Source organism: Bos grunniens, chromosome 20, assembly GCF_055505025.1.
Source record: "Bos grunniens cultivar Pamir isolate PY7600 chromosome 20, Bosgru_T2T1.0, whole genome shotgun sequence".
In the NCBI taxonomy this organism is placed as follows: domain Eukaryota; kingdom Metazoa; phylum Chordata; class Mammalia; order Artiodactyla; family Bovidae; genus Bos; species Bos grunniens.
In genome coordinates, this window is record NC_141184.1 from 61,427,099 (window position 1) to 61,443,465 (window position 16,367).

At 40.7% G+C, this 16,367-nt stretch overlaps 1 protein-coding gene across 2 annotated transcripts; it reads left to right on the top strand.

Annotated features, from left to right (window-relative positions):
- The first annotated feature begins 2,024 nt into the window (after positions 1 to 2,024).
- CCNB1 (cyclin B1) lies at positions 2,025 to 11,747 on the top strand. 2 transcript variants are annotated; one of them, XM_086362052.1, is made up of 10 exons: positions 2,025 to 2,156; positions 2,751 to 2,921; positions 3,018 to 3,170; positions 4,839 to 5,021; positions 8,506 to 8,583; positions 9,592 to 9,750; positions 9,963 to 10,199; positions 10,476 to 10,616; positions 11,231 to 11,341; positions 11,521 to 11,747. In XM_086362052.1, exons 1-10 carry the CDS (start codon positions 2,136 to 2,138, stop codon positions 11,626 to 11,628), a joined length of 1,362 nt encoding a protein of 453 aa, XP_086218178.1. In that variant the 5' UTR covers positions 2,025 to 2,135; the 3' UTR covers positions 11,629 to 11,747. The 2 variants fall into 2 exon arrangements, with proteins under 2 accessions (XP_086218178.1, XP_086218180.1); XM_086362054.1 differs by lacking the exon at positions 8,506 to 8,583.
- Positions 11,748 to 16,367: the final 4,620 nt, after the last annotated feature.

The following is a 16,367-nucleotide window of genomic DNA, read 5'->3' on the forward strand; positions in this document are numbered from 1 at the left end:
AAGAATGCAAATCACAGGGAACAATTATACAAACACAAAAATAAGAAAGTTCTCTTTTCTAAAAAGTGGCAGGGAGTACTGTATTCTTCAAAACCATCAGTATTATAAAAGAAAAAGAAAAGCTGCAAGAATTGTTCTGGACTAAAGGAGACTACATGCAACATTGCCCCTAGCTGGGTCCTGTACTGGAGAAAAGAAAATGCTGGAAAGGACATTATTAGGCCAACTGATAAAAATTGAATACAAACTAGGTTGAATACAATGTTGTGATAAAGTAAATGTATGAAGTTGATAACTGTTAGGAAATACACACTTAAGAACTGAGGGATAAAGGGCCATGATAACTGTAACTTATCCTCAAGTATTTCAGGGAAAAAAATTTATATACAATTATATAAGGGAGAAATATCAATAACCTCAGATATGCAGATGACACCACCCTTATGGCAGAAAGTGAAGAACTAAAGAGCCTCTGGATGAAAGTGAAACAGGAGAATGAAAAAGTTGGCTTAAAACTCGACATTCAGAAAACTAAGATCATGGCATCTGGTCCCATCACATCATGGCAAATAGATGGGGAAACAGTGGAAACAGTGTCAGACTTTATTTTTTCAGGCTCCAAAATCACTGCAGATGGTGATTGCAGCCATGAAATTAAAAGACGCTTACTCCTTGGAAGAAAAGTTATGACCAATTTAGACAGCATATTAAAAAACAGAGACATTACTTTGCCAACAAAGGTCCGTTTAGTCAAGGCTATGGTTTATCCAGTAGTCATGTATGGATGTGGGAGTTGGACTATAAAGAAAGCTGAGCGCCGAAGAATTGATGCTTTTGAACTGTGGTGTTGGAGAAGACTCTTGAGAGTCCCTTGGACTGCAAGGAGATCTCATTAGTCCTAAAGATCAGTCCTGGGTGTTCATTGGAAGGACAAATTTTGAAGCTGAAACTCCAATACTTTGGCCACCTGATGCCAAGAGCTGACTCATTTGAAAAGATCCTGATGCTGGGAAAGATTGAGGGCGGGAGGAGAACGGGACGACAGAGGATGAGATGATTGGATGGCATCACCGACTCAATGGACATGAGTTTGGGTAAACTCTGGGAGTTGGTGATGGACAGGGAGAGGCCTGGTGTGCTGCGGTTCATGGGGTGGTAGAGTCGGACACGACTGAGCGACAGAACTGAACTGACACATAGATGGGTAGTTACATACATAAGAAAGAGATTAAGTAAATGAGAAAGCAAATGGGATAAAAGGTTAAGGATGTTTGAATCTGGGTAAAGGGTATACGTGTGCATTCCTTGCGATATTTTTGCTTGCAACTTTTTTGTTTGAAATTATTTTCAAATCAAAAAGTAAAACATTATTTTCAAATCAAAAAATTGGCTTTGGGAAACAATCTGATTGAAATAATCTGGCAGGTTAAGAGGCTGGCAATATTCTTAAGAGACTATTAGTGTTGTGGAAACATCACGGATCTAAAGAAATCTATGTTTAGTCCCGTGTTACTAACTTATGATCCAGAGAAAGTCACCCAAAGCCTCTCTAAGCTTCAGTTCCTCCACCTTAGAGAGCTGTTGGGATGATCAAACGAAAGAACGTGTATATAAAATTCTTTCCTGCTACATGCCACTGCAGAAGAGGAAAGTTTGTTTAACAACAGGCAGGACTAAAGCCATAACTGTCTCTTACGGCAAGCCAGCGGCTCCACCATGTCTTTTCCAAGGCCCTGAGGCCAACTACGGTGTTTAACAGTCTCACCTCTTCAAGGGGGCGGTGAAGGCACCACTTCCCTCTCCAGGTGGATACAGCCGCTGCCCGAGGGCGCAGGCGCCGACTCAGACCACGTGACGGCCTGGCCCTAGCCCCGCCCCCGCCCGGACGTCTTCGCGGGATCGCCCTGGAAATGCATTCTCAGAGGAACCAGCCGCCGCCAATGGGAAGCGAGCGAGTGCCACGAACAGGCCAATAAGGAGGGAGCGGTGCGGGGTTTAAACCTCAGGCGGGGCCGATTCCTCCCGGCGTGCTGCGGAGGAACGGCTGTTGGCCTGTGGTTGATTCAAGCTCCCGGCTGGTCGGGGGCTCCAGTGCTCTCCTCCTCACTGAGCTGCTGCCTGGTGCAGAAGAAGCCATGGCGCTCCGGATCACCAGGGTGAGCTGCGGGTGGTGAGCAGACGCGGCTCTCGTAACTGGCTGCGCCTCCTCTCCCTGTCTCTCCTACCGGAGTTTCCCTGGCAGGAGCGGACCGGGACCGAGATTGGGGGGAAGGATGTGGAGGATGGGCGCCGGCGAGCCCCTAAAGTGGTGGGAGAGCTTGGGGGGCGGACGGTCGGATAGAAGATGAAAAAGGGTAGTGGACAAGCGGGGGAGGGGCAGATGGAGGGTAGACGCGAAACCTTTTGTAAAAAGGCAATGGAAACCCCTGAGCGAGCTCCCACCAACTGCGCAACCACCCACGGGAAGGTGCCTGCAACTGAAGGCTTTTTAGATTTCCTTTCAAATGTAAATTCATGGTATTTTAGGTCCGGCAGGGACTAAGCAGGCGATCCCTCAATAGGTGAAATACAAGGTTCCGGAAGGAAATTGGCTTGTCACAGCCTTAGCGTAGCCCCTGGAACCCTGGTTTTCCCTGGGAACCCATTTACAGTTCGCTTTCCTCCTGAAAGCTTCTGTTTTGCCCCCATTTTAACCCTTGATTACTCTAACCTGGCTGAGCCAGCTCTCAAAGTGGTCTTGATTCTTACAGAACACGAAGATTAGTGCTGAAAATAAGGCGAAGATCAGTATGGCAGGGGCCAAGCGCGTGCCTGTGGCCGCTGTTGCAACATCTAAGCCCGGGCTGAGGCCCCGAACAGCTCTTGGAGACATCGGTAACAAAGTCAGTGAACAACCGCAGGCCAAACTGCCTCTGAAAAAGGTATAACTGTCTCCCTGATTCAACTACTCTGTGAGAATGCCTTCCAGCTGTGACCCGTGATGGAGAAACATTCCATTCTCTCCTTTTCATCCACAGGAAGCAAAAACTTTAGCTTCTGGAAAAGTTACTGCTAAAAAAGTACCAAAACCTCTGGAAAAGGCTCCTGTACCTGTGCCGGAGCCCCAGCCGGAGCCAGAGCCGGAACCCGAGCATGTTAAGGAAGACAAACTTTCCCCCGAGCCTATTTTGGTAAACTTGACTCTACTATTTGAGAACCTGTTGTTTCTTTTCCTTCATTTTACTAATGGATGGCACAGTATTTGAATAAATATAAATAATAGTAATAGTTACAGAGTGCTTAGGAGGTAGGCTCTGCTAAACACTTTGCATGAATTAGCTCACAAAATCTTACTCTCAGCACTGGTATTGTCATCTCTAGCTTTGTAGATAATGGTGTAGAGAAGTATTAAGTTTGAGCAAACAATTCATAGGGTCGTAAAAGGGTCGGACAGGACTTAGCCACTGAACAACAAACTCTCTTTTCTTTTCAAACATTCTTTTGAGTCACTTCTCATCAGTGGCACAAAATTGGGTTCAAACACAGACTATCTGGCTTCAGAATCTGTGCTTTTAATTGTCATACTGCCCCGCCTTTGTTTACTGTATTGAGCTGCCTGGACTAAAGATTTGACTGTATTTGGGTACAAGCCATCTCTGTCTGAAATTTATTGATTGAAACAGATTGTTCTCTTGAGTCCTTTTTTTTTTTAAAAACTCCATAACGTGGCCTTCAAACAATAAGCCTGTAACTTTGGAATTTATATAAGGATGTAAAGCAGAAAACGGAGCTCTTCAGAGTAGGCAAGAAGATGAGTTAACAGCCTCAAAACCAAGAATTTTTAAATTAAATATCAGGCATGTAAATGTATTTACTTCTGTGAGGGAGACTATACCATCTTTGAAAAGGCTGCTTTCCTGAAATTGCAATGAACTCCATTCTTAAGTTTTAATTTTTAAAACTTTATTAAAGCTGGTTGGGCAAAATAGTCATTTTGCCTAGCTCTCTATATCTAAGGGAAGTGGATATGAGGCTATGGCTTTAGTATTGACCTTGTGAACATAGCACAGAAACCTGTAGCATGCACAGTCTTTAATTGGCCATACTGAGCTTTTCATCAAAATCCCATACTGATTGTTGCCTTTGCTTTCCCACCCTCTTTTAACTGATAAGCTTTTCACCCTTCAGAACAGCTCATGCATCAACATTTAAAGCTTTCCCTAATTTTCCAAATTCCACCCTAACTCTCCTCACCCCTACTTTTGTTCCTAGAATCAATTTCTTTTACTTCATTTACTTATTTCTTCTGAATCCAAATCCCCTTGAGGACACCATAAAGCCAGTACTTAACACAAAGCTTGACTTGATGGACGTGCTCAATAACTGTTTGGACAACGGGGTAACTGGAGCTTGAAGAAAATGATTCATGATAACGAAGTCAATTAATCCTTAGTAGTCCGGATAGAACTTGTGTTCTCCTGTGCAGTGGGAAGCAGTCCCTGTTTTGAAATAAAGACTGAAAGCTAACTTGTCATTCACTTGGATTAACTTTACATGACCTTGCTAAACAACGCATTACTAATCAGCTCCCTTTGGAGGAAAGTCTAGATATGAACTTGCTTCCTCTCTGTTTTACCTGTTAGCATGCTCATGATTCTAAATTGGTTCAGTCTAAGTTGGCATCTCACTTTTCATATTATTCACTTCCTGAAGACAAATGGAATAATAGATTTGAGAAGATGAAAATAAACTGCACGTCTATCCGGCAGATAGTCTCTTGAGTTGATACCAATAATCTGTCCATTCTCAGACAGTATGCTCCTTTTTGCAATTATTTCAAAAAGTCTCTCTGTTTCCAGGTCGATACTCCCTCTCCAAGCCCCATGGAAACATCTGGCTGTGCCCCTGCAGAAGAGTATCTGTGTCAGGCTTTCTCAGATGTAATTCTTGCAGTGAGTGATGTGGATGCAGAAGACGGAGCGGATCCAAACCTTTGTAGTGAATATGTAAAAGATATCTATGCTTATCTAAGACAACTTGAGGTCAGTAGTATTAAACCATTGTTTTTTTCTAAACTGCATCTAGTTTGGAGATTTTCCATTAACAGTTTTAAGCAGGATACAAGCAGCGTTTCTTAACAGTAGATTCCACTTTGAAGTTCTTTGCAAAATGTCAAAAGTGGCACCAAATGCCAAGAAGGTGGGATTTGGGGCGTTTTTTTTTTTTGGTGAAAGTCCTAACTGTTGGACTGCCAGGGAATTCCCAATGACAGCTTTATTTGCCATTTTGAATGGGGGAAATTCAAAGTGAAAGATATTACCATGGCTTTTCTAAAGGAAAGTCCACAGATTGAAAGATATTTTATATCCATCACAATTAGGAGTGTTCAGTTCAGTTCAGTCGCTCAGTCATGTCCGACTCTTTGTGCCCCTGTGGACTGAAGCATGCCGGGCCTTCATGTCCATCACCAACTCCCGAATTTTACCCAAACTCATGTCCATTGAGTCAGTGATGCCATCCAACCATCTCCTCCTCTGTCGTCCCCTTCTCTCGCCCTCAATCTTTCTCAGCATCAGGGTCTTTTCCAGAGAGTCAGTTCTTCGCATCAGGTGGCCAAAGTATTGGAGTTTCAGCTTCAGCATCAGTCCTTCCAATGAATATTCAGGACTGATCTCCTTTAGGATGGACTGGTTGGATCTCCTTGCAGTCCAAGGGACTCCCAAGAGTCTTCTCCAACACCACAGTTCAAAAGCATCAGTTTTCTTTATAGTCCAACTCTCACATCCATACATGACTACTGGATAAATCATAGCTTTGACTAGACAGACCTTTGTTGGCAAAGTAATGTCTCTGGTTTTTAATATGCTATCTAAGTTGGTCATAACTTTCCTTCCAAGGAGTAAATGTCTTTTAATTTCATGGCTGCAGTCACCATCTGCAGTGATTTTGGAGCCTAGAAAAATAGTCTGTCACTGTTTCCATAGTTTCCCCATCTATTTGCCATGAAGTGATGGGACCAGATGCCATGATCTTAGTTTTCTGAATGTTGAGCTTTAAGCCAGCTTTTTCACTCTCCTGTTTCACTTTCATCCAGAGGCTCTTTAATTCTTCACTTTGTGCCGGAAGAGTGGTGTCATCTGTATATCTGAGGTAATTGATATTTCTCCCCGCAATCTTGATTCCACCTTGTGCTTCCTCCAGCCCAGCGTTTCTCATGATGTACTCTGCGCATAAGTTAAATAAGCGGGTGACAATATATAGCCTTGACGTACTCCTTTTCCTATTTGGAAAAGGAGTTGTTGTTGTTCCTGTTCCTGTTGTTCCATGTCCAGTTCTAACTTGTTTCTTGACCTGCATACAGGTTTCTCAGGAGGCAGGTCAGGTGGTCTGGTATTCCCATCTCTTTCAGAATTTTCCACAGTTTATTGTGATCCACATAGTCAATACAGCAGAAGTTGATGTTTTTCTGGAACTATCTTTTTCTATGATTCAGCAGATGTTGGCAATTTGATCTCTAGTTCCTCTGCCTTTCCTAAATCCAGCTTGAACATCGGGAAGTTCTCTGTTCATGTACTGGTGTAGCCTTGCTTTTGGACAATTTTTAGCATTACTTTGCTAGTGTATGAGATGAGTGCAATTATGCAGTAGTTTGAACATTCTTTGGGATTGGAATGAAAACTGACCTTTTCCAGTCCTGTGGCCACTGCTGAGTTTTCCGAATTTGCTTGCGTATTGAGTGAAGCACTTTCACAGCATCATCTTTTAGGATTTGAAATAGCTCAACTGGGATTCCATCACCTCCACTAGTTTTGTTCATAGTGATGCTCCCTAAGACCCATTTAACTTCACATTCCAGGATGTCTGGCTCTAGGTGAGTGATCACACCATCGTGTGAAGATCTGGGTCCTGAAGATCTTTTTTGTACAGTTCTTTGTATTCTTGCCACCTCTTCTTAATATCTTCTGCTTCTGTTAGGTTCATACCATTTCTGTCCTTTATTGTGCCTATCTTTGCATGAAATGTTCCCTTGGTATCTCTAATTTTCTTGAAGAGATCTCTAGTCGTTCCCATCTGTTGTTTTCCTCTATTTCTTTGCATTGATGGCTGAGGAAAGGCTTTCTTATCTCTTCTTACTATTCTTTGGAATTCTGCATTCAAGTGGATATATCTTTCCTTTTCTCCTTTGCCTTTCGCTTCTCTTCTTTTCACAGCTATTTGTAAGGCTTCCTCAGACAACCATTTTGCGTTTTTTGCATTTCTTTTCCATGGGGATGGTCTTGATCCTTGTCTCCTGTACAATGTCACGAACCTCCGTCCATAGTTCTTCAGGCACTCTATCAAATCTAATCCCTTGAATCTATTTGTCACTTCCACTGTATAATCGTAATGAATTTGATTTAGGTCATACCTGAATGGTCTAGTGGTTTTCTCTACTTTCTTCAGTTTAAGTCTGAATTTGGCAATAAGGAGTTCATGATCTGAGCCACAGTCAGCTCCCAGTTTGTTTTTGCTGACTGTATAGAGCTTCTCCATCTTTGGCTGCAAAGAATATAATCAGTCTGAATTCATTATTGACCATCTGGTGATGTTCACGTGTAGAGGAGAAGTAATGGAAAAGGCTAATTATCCTTTGCTAGTTTTGTTTTGGTTCAGATAACTAGTCTATTTTAATTTTATGGGCACAATGATAGTGTTTCTCTCAAGAAGGCAGGTCAGTAATCTTAAAAATCAAATTTGTGCACTGCCTTGCGTCAAGTGTCTGATGTTAATTTTGCATAGTCTTACTCTGGACTCCATCTTATTTATTTCATTACTCTTACTTCCCATTCTCATAATTAATTCTTCCTTACTTTTAAATGGCTTTATTTTGTTCATACATTTATAAGCCACCATGAATCATTAAATGGCTTATAAACACATTTTGTTTTACTTTGGTAGCTCATTGTAAATTCTAACAGCATTCTTTAATCACTAGGCTCTCCAACGAAAACTGATAAGTGCTACTGGTTTGTATTAACTGGAACCTTCAGTTCACCTCTGTGCTCATATCATAGGGTTGGTTATAAATTATATATAAATTATATATCATAGTGTTGTGTATGGAGAAGGTGGTAAAAAACCATAGCCCAAACAAGGCATTTTGGGTCAGTGTGGCTTATGAACATGTGATATCTGGGAAATTGTTTTTGTCCAATAAGAATATACTCAAAACTAAAACTTTTGGTCTTCTTCCATTTCATCTCATTTCTGAAACTTTCTATTGGTGTCCTTTGTCCTTTCCCCCAAACAAGGAGGCATTCTGTATGTTAACAACATAAGCAATACAGTTAGCAAATTTACTCAGTTGCTTGTTTATAATGCATTCTATTGTAGTGGCATCATTAATATCTTCAGCAGGCTGTTGCCTGGTTATTTTGGGTATCTCCATCTTCTACAGGATTGTCCTGTAAGACTTTCGCCAGAACCAGCCTTCTCTGAATTTTTTCTCCTTTGTTTTTGTTTTTTATTTATTTGGCTGCTGCTAAGTCGCTTCAGTCGTGTCCAACTCTGTGCAACCCCATAGACGGCAGCCCACCAGGCTTCCCTGTCCCTGGGATTCTCCAGGCAAGAACACTGGAGTGGGTTGCCATTTCCTTCTCCAATGCATGAAAGTAAAAAGTGAAAGTGAAGTCGCTCAGTCGTGTCCGACTCTCAGCGACCCCATGGACCGCAGCCAACCAGGCTCCTCCGTCCATGGATTTTCCAGGCAAGAGTACTGGAGTGGGGTGACTAGGTCTTATTTATAGTGCTCAAGACCTAGTTTCCTGACCAGGGATCAAACCCAGGCCCCCTGCATTGGAAGCAGAGTCCCACCCTCTCGACCACCATGGAAGTCCCTTCTCCCTTGTTTTTAAAGTTAGTGGTCTAACTTAGCAGGTGTGTGTGCTGGATTTTGATGGTTAACTTTTCTTACCCATGCTGTTTGGGGGGTTAAACCTTGAAGCACGTGTGGTAGCATATTAGTTCCAGCTGATCTGGGAGCTGCTACTATTATTTTCTCTTAACTCCGTGAAGCTCAGGGGCTTCCCAGGTGGTGCAATGGTAAAGAATCTGCCTGCCAATGCAGGAGGCACAAGAGATGCAGGTTCGATCCCTAGGTCGGGAGGATCCCCTGCACTAGGAAATGGCAACCTGCTCCAGTATTCTTGGCTAGAAGATCCCATGGACAGAGGACCCTGGTGAGTTATAATCCGTGGGGTTGCAAAGAGTCTGACACAACTGAGCACACACACATAAAGCTCAAGGTTCTGGGTTTGGAGTCTTAAAAAGATCTGAGGTGATAGTACGGTATCTTTATTTGTGAAGGAGGGACAGGATGTGGGCCAGTAGTAGTGATGGTGAATTGGGTATAGTAAGATTTGCCAACATGAAAACCTGTCACACTGTCCTGTTTGACATGTGCTTTCTTTGTTTCTCGGTGATGGAGCTGTTTGCAATGACCAAATGATAATAGAGCTTAGAGCTATTAAAGATTTTAAATGTTCCAGAGCTGTTCTGAGGTGACCAGTTATTTCTGGTCAGAAATGTAACGTGGACTCTTACTTCTTAGGATAATCAGCATTTCTTTTGCAGGAAGAGCAAGCAGTCAAACCAAAATACCTAATGGGTCGTGAAGTCACTGGAAACATGAGAGCCATCCTCATTGACTGGCTAGTGCAAGTTCAAATAAAATTCAGATTACTGCAGGAGACCATGTACATGACTGTTTCCATAATTGATCGGTTCATGCAGGTGAGTGTAATTCAGCAGTTGAGGGTTCTTCCTCTCAGGGTCCTCTCTGAATCATAAGAAACAGACCTTTTCAGCTAAAATCTGTCTTGAGGCATGGGGTGTCTTTGAGATTTTGTTGTGGGAATGTGTCTTTCCTATCTCTCCTTCACAGTTCTGTGCTTCCTTTTTCAAATACCGATAACTTATTCATTGACTTGATATTCCCACTGTAGGATACCTATGTGCCCAAGAAGATGCTGCAGCTGGTTGGAGTCACTGCCATGTTTGTTGCAAGCAAATATGAGGAAATGTACCCTCCAGAAATCGGTGACTTTGCCTTTGTGACTGACAACACCTACACCAAGTTTCAAATCAGACAGATGGAAATGAAGATTCTAAGAGCTTTAAATTTTAGTCTGGGTCGCCCTCTACCCCTGCATTTCCTTCGGAGAGCATCTAAGATTGGAGAGGTACAGGTTTCTTGAAACGTCTGGTATGGAACATTAGGGAATACTGCTGGCCATTGAGATCTAATTCAAGTGCATTATATTTATACCTAACTGCCTGAAGAAGGCATAAAGGTAGTCTTTATTTCCAGTCGGTCTGTGTGTTAATATTATTATTAAAGCCTTTCATGGGCAATTGCATTTGAGAATTTATAGGCAAACAATTGTAGGTACAGTGATGGGCATACTAGTTACTGCCAGTGCAGAATTCTCTGACAGAACCTGTGGGTTTTATTCCAGGTTGATGTTGAGCTACATACCCTGGCCAAATATTTGATGGAACTAACTATGCTGGACTACGATATGGTGCACTTTCCTCCTTCTCAGATTGCAGCGGGAGCTTTTTGCTTAGCACTGAAAGTTCTTGATAATGGTGAATGGGTAAGCTCTGTCCCACAAACTGAGATTATCCTGAGCTTTGAAATTTCACTATTTGCTCAGGATAGAGCTGTTGTCATTAAAGGACAATTCATATAGCTCCTACATATGGCATCTTCTGAGGCAATGATTAGAATATCTTGTGATATTTTCTTAGAATGCTTCCATTTCATTGCCTAATCTCATCTTGCTATACCCCTTTGAGAAAGGCAGAGCAGCTGCTGCTGTTTATAGAGAGAGTAGCTCAAGCAGGTCAAATAACATACCAGAAGTTCATTCATATTCGTTGAGTCAATGAGTATTTCTCTTATATGTCATTTGATAATACTATAGGCCCTAGCAATAGAGTTGTAAATGAGAAAGTCAGCTCCATAACTTGGTCTAGCTTTGGGGTGGAAAATTCGGCAATTACAAAAGTGTAATTAAGTTTGAGCACAGGATCCTAGAGAAGCCACAAAAGAGGAGTAATTGGGGAAGAAAGGGTCTTAAGCTTGTCTTAAATTTCAATTATAATCATATAGAGTATCTACTTCCCTACCTACTTTTGAAGAACATCTAGAAATTTTATGAAAACCCTTGGTGATGAGCATTTTCAACATTAACTTTTGTTTTCTTAGACACCAACTCTACAGCATTACCTGTCATATACTGAAGAATCCCTTCTTGTTGTTATGCAACACCTGGCAAAGAATGTGGTCATGGTGAACCGTGGGCTCACAAAGCACATGGTGAGTCAATCAGTGGTACTATAGGGTGTCGGGGAAAGTGGAAATCATTGAGACTTTATGCCTGCCTGTAAATTCATAGCCTACTTTTTTAAGGAATTGATTTTTAACTGAATATCTGTATCATTGATTCTTATGTTTTCCTCTTTTCCATCATTAACTTCTGTACTTTTCTCTTCCAGACTATCAAGAACAAGTATGCCACATCTAAGCATGCTAAGATCAGCACTCTAGCACAGCTGAATTCTGCACTAGTTCAAGATTTAGCCAAGGCTGTGGCAAAGGTGTAACTTGTGAACTTTGGAATACTATCTGCAAATAAAATTGGCACCATGTGCCATCTGTACATATTATATGTTACATTTATTTACTTTTAATAAAGTTGAAGTTCTTTTTACTTATCCTTTAACTATTTGAATGTGGCTACTTTGCGCTTGAGGATAAAAGTTGTTTTAAAGGTATGGTGGGGATTGCTTAAAAACAGTTTTCAGTTACCTGGGGACCCAACTAATACATACAATTGGTTCTTCTTGGTTTTTGTTTTATATGCCTGGCTTTACTTATGATGATTTACTAAGCTCTTGAAGGCACTTAAAATCTAGATGTACTTTACATGTCATACTGTATGTAAGCCCAAGTCACCTTAAGAAATTCTGCTGCCTAGTTCTACATAAGGAAAAGTCTACCATTTCATTCCTAGTCCTCCTGATTCCTATTTACTCTGGTGGTTGCTACCATAATTCTAAGTAATCTCCTAGTACCACTTTCTTAAATTATCAACTTTAGCTAGTATCAGCATTTTCACTTGGAAAAATAAGAATTTTAATTTATATTCAAAGCCTAGTTTTTGTTCATTAGTTAAGAAAATAAAACACTCCTTAAATATGAAAGTATCTTAAAAACTTTATTTACCCACCTGTTCTTACTGTCCTGTCTCAGTCGCATGTGAAGGATATAAGGAGTTAGGAGTGTATCGATCCATGAATATGTGCATAGACCTGCGTATGTAGTATTATGGGATGTATTAAAAATGGGGTCATTTTGTATACTTAGCAATTCATTTCAACATGGACAGGCCTTACCTGTATTTGGGCATTACAGTCCATTGTATGGATATGTTATAATGTATTTAACCGTCCCTCTGTTTACATTGATTGCTTTTTCTCTTTGTTCCTATAGACAATGCTGTTTAAATGTCATTATATGCCATACTTTCCTTTATGTACATTGACTGAGTTCTCCAAAGAATGTGTGTTCTAAGTTCTGGCCGGTGTAGCCAGCTGACGTTCTCAATGTCATCAGCAATAAATGTACAAAAGTTCTGGTTTTCTCAGCATCTGTGCCTGAACTGAAGCTAATCATTCGCTTTAGTTTCTGTGACTTTTTTTGTGGCAAAAAATACCCTATTTTTTTACTGTCTTAACTTATACTTTTCATGACTAGTTGAATCAATTTTTGTTGTCGTTAACAATTTGTAAAAGCTTTCCCACTTTGTCATTTGCCCTAAATCTGATTATGCTGTTTTTCCCTTGCAGACAGTTTTAAACTTGGGTCTTACTAGATATATATTTTTTGTAGTTGCTTTTAGATTTTCAGTGTTAAGTTCAATTCCATCCCCAAACCATTAATATCTCTTAAATTTCTAAATTTTTCCTGTTAGGTGTGTAAGCCCTCAGTTAAACTTTTTGCATGTGGTATGAGGTAGGACTCTTAACTTGCAGATGGATACCCATTTGTGCCAGTACCATATGTTTAAACCCCCCCTTGGACAATTGAAACGCTAGTTTATTGTTCCCTGATCTACTTTTTCCCTGTGATTAATATAGTTTTACATTAAGTTTATCTGGAAAGATGAGGCTACCACTATTTTTCAAATATTTGTGGGGAAAATTTCAAAGAGGAACTTTGCAGTTACTGATAAGTGCTTTTAAATTTTGACTGAATGTTGTATACATACATATGTGTTAGCTCTGGATAGACTGACATTGTCTTCCATTCAGAAACTTTTCTCCAGTAAGGCTTGTTGCATGCCCTTCACTGCAGTGTTAGAATTTAATTATGTAATTGCTACACTTTTCTTGTCAAGTTAATTGCTGGGTTTAGGCTCTGTTACCCACCCCTATTTTTTATTGCTTTGTGTATTTTTTCTTACCTAGTTGATAGTTTCCTTCATTTTAGTGGTTTTCTAGGTTTTAAATCCCCAAAATTTATTTTTTCAACTACATGGTTTTTAGGTTATTGTTTTAGAATCTCCAAAATAACATTGTGAATCGGTAGATCGCTGTCTTATTCCTGGATTGTACACCTCCTCAGTATTTTTACCATCTAATATTTTTGCTGTTAGTCTGTAAGTGGTCTTTATATTTTAGGTATTTTTCTCTTACTGTTGAGAAAGGCTGTGGAATTTTATTTACTCTTTCAGCTTTTGATAACTTTTAAAAATATTACATTAATTTGAGGTTAATGAATTCTTGCTTACGATATACAGATTTAATCTGCTAGTATTTCATTTAGGAAGTTTTGCGTTTTGTGGGTAATTGGCTCAGTTTTTGTAACCATTTTCTAATTTTTATCTCATCTACCAGCTTTAAGGTGGATTAAAGAGGTTTTCATATTCAAGTGTTATAATTTGAAATCTTTATTCATTTGTTGAAAACTAGCTAAATCAATATGTAAAGTCACCTGGCCTGTGCTTATAGTGGTAGCTTTCTATGGTTTGGTGTTTTTTAATGAATTCCCCTCCTGTATCACCACCACTTTAAAAGAAAATCATCCATTCTAGATTTTCTTAATTATAGCTGTAGAGGTATAGGATATTAGTTAACCTCTTCTGTATTATAGTTATATCTTCTTAGTTCTGATGTTGAATACTTGTGTTTTCTAATCATGCTTGCCTAGAGGGTATTATTGGTGTTTTGAAAGAATCAGTTTTTGGTGTTATCATTTCTACCACCTCTGGTAGTTTTAGCTACCAAATGTTAATTCTCACCGTCTGCTTTTCTCAGTTATTTTCTAGTTAAATACTCAATGTATTTTTAGTAATAAAAGCCTTTGTATATACATTTTCCTCTGAGATAACTCATTTGTAAAGTTCTCTTTTTCATCAATATGGTTTTTAGAATTTCTTTTGTAATCCTTTTTGATCTGGAGATTATTTTACTGCTTATTTTCTTAAGTTTATTGTTTTTTGTCAGACACCTATATGTTGGTGTTTTCTTATTTCATTGGAGAAGTCCGTGTAGTCGTGTCCAGCTCTTTGTGACCCCATGGACTGTACCCCGCCAGGCTCCTCTGTCCATGGGATTCTCCAGGCAAGAATACTGCAGTGGGTTGCATTGCCCTTCTCCAGGGGATCTTTCTGAACCAGGGATCTGAACCCATGTTTCCTGTGTCTCCTGCATTGCAGGCAGATTCTTTACCGTTGAGCCACCCAGAGATGGTCTGTAAAAAGCCTTTTGAAACTTCTATGCGGATTAAGTACATGATTGACTTATGTAGATAGTCAAAAGAAAGGGTTTTATTTCCTAACAGACACAGTTTTAGTGATTGAGGATGATATTCCCTTAAAATACTTCCATCGTGTGTCTAATGTCCTAAGAATTAGGATCCTCCAGAGCTGCAATCTTTTTGTCACACTAAAAAAGTTAACTATTTGGCTGTACCTGGTCTTAGTTGCAGCATGTGGGCTCTTAGTTCCCTAACCAGGGATCAACCCCGGGCCCCTTGCATTGGGAGCAGAGTGTTAACCACTGGACCACCTGGGAATTCCCCGTTTCAATTTTTTTTTTTTTTTTTAAATTTATTGTTATAATCCACCACTGCAGTGGTTCTTAAAGTGTCATCCTCAACCAGCAACAGCAATATCACTTGGGGACATGAAGTGCAAATCAGAATCAGTAACGTGGAGAGGCACCTAGCTATATGTTTTAACCAGTCCTTTCCATGATCCTCATGTATGCTCTTGAGGAAAAGCATTGTATAACCTTTGGCCCAAATTTGGCCTGTGGACTCCTGATGGGCAGCTGCTTAAAAGGATGAGGTTGATGTGAGATACCAGAGACATGCTGGATAAATTAGTTCTGAAACATTGTAAGACATCCCCGACAAAGTACTTAAGTGAAAAAAGAAAACAGTAACTTTCTTGTAAAAGGAAAAATGAAGCAAAATGTTCTTCCAAGGAATTTGGGAGTAGCGAAGGCAATGGCACCCCACTCCAGTACTTTTGCCTAGAAAATCCCATGGACGGAGGAGCCTGGTAGGCTGCAATCCACGGGGTCGCTAGAGTCGGGCACGACTGAGCGACTTCACTTTCACTTTTCACTTTCATGCATTGGAGAAGGAAAAGGCAACCCACTCCAGTGTTCTTGCCTGGAGAATCCCAGGGACAGGAAGCCTGGTGGGCTGCCGTTTCAGGGGTCGCACAGAGTCGGACACGACTAAAGCGACGCAGCAGCAGCAGCAGCAGTGGTGAACTTAACATTTTACATCCTACTATGCCTTTTGCATCTTTTACCAGGAGCAGAATTACTTTGATAATAGGAAAAAGGGTACAGCAGCAGCATTGTGTGAACAAGTTTAACTCTGGAGAAACTAGAGACTCTCCTGTTCAAAGAGCCCCGAGCTGCTTGTGCCACAAAGATCGTGTCACTTATGGGACTGATCATAGTGAAAAACTGCAAACCAATCAGGCATTTATGCCCTGCGTTTTCTCCATTACCTGGTCACTGCTCAGCTAAGCACTGGAGCATTAAATTCAGCTGAGAAAGGTCGATTGTAATCTGTCGGATCAAAAAACTGACACTCGGGGGCACGCAAACCTGTTGCAGCATGTGGGATCTTAGTTATCTAAGCAGGGATCAACCGCCTCTCCCCACAAAAAAGTGAAATAAAAAGTTCGAATCTTAAGCTGAATTTCACACTGAGAGTCTGCACTGCCTCCTGGAGGGCAGTGGGTATCTCTAACTTGGGCCTCTGGTTTCTCTGCCAAACGAGGGGCCTGGACTTACCGAGCCCTGAACAGAACTCTCAA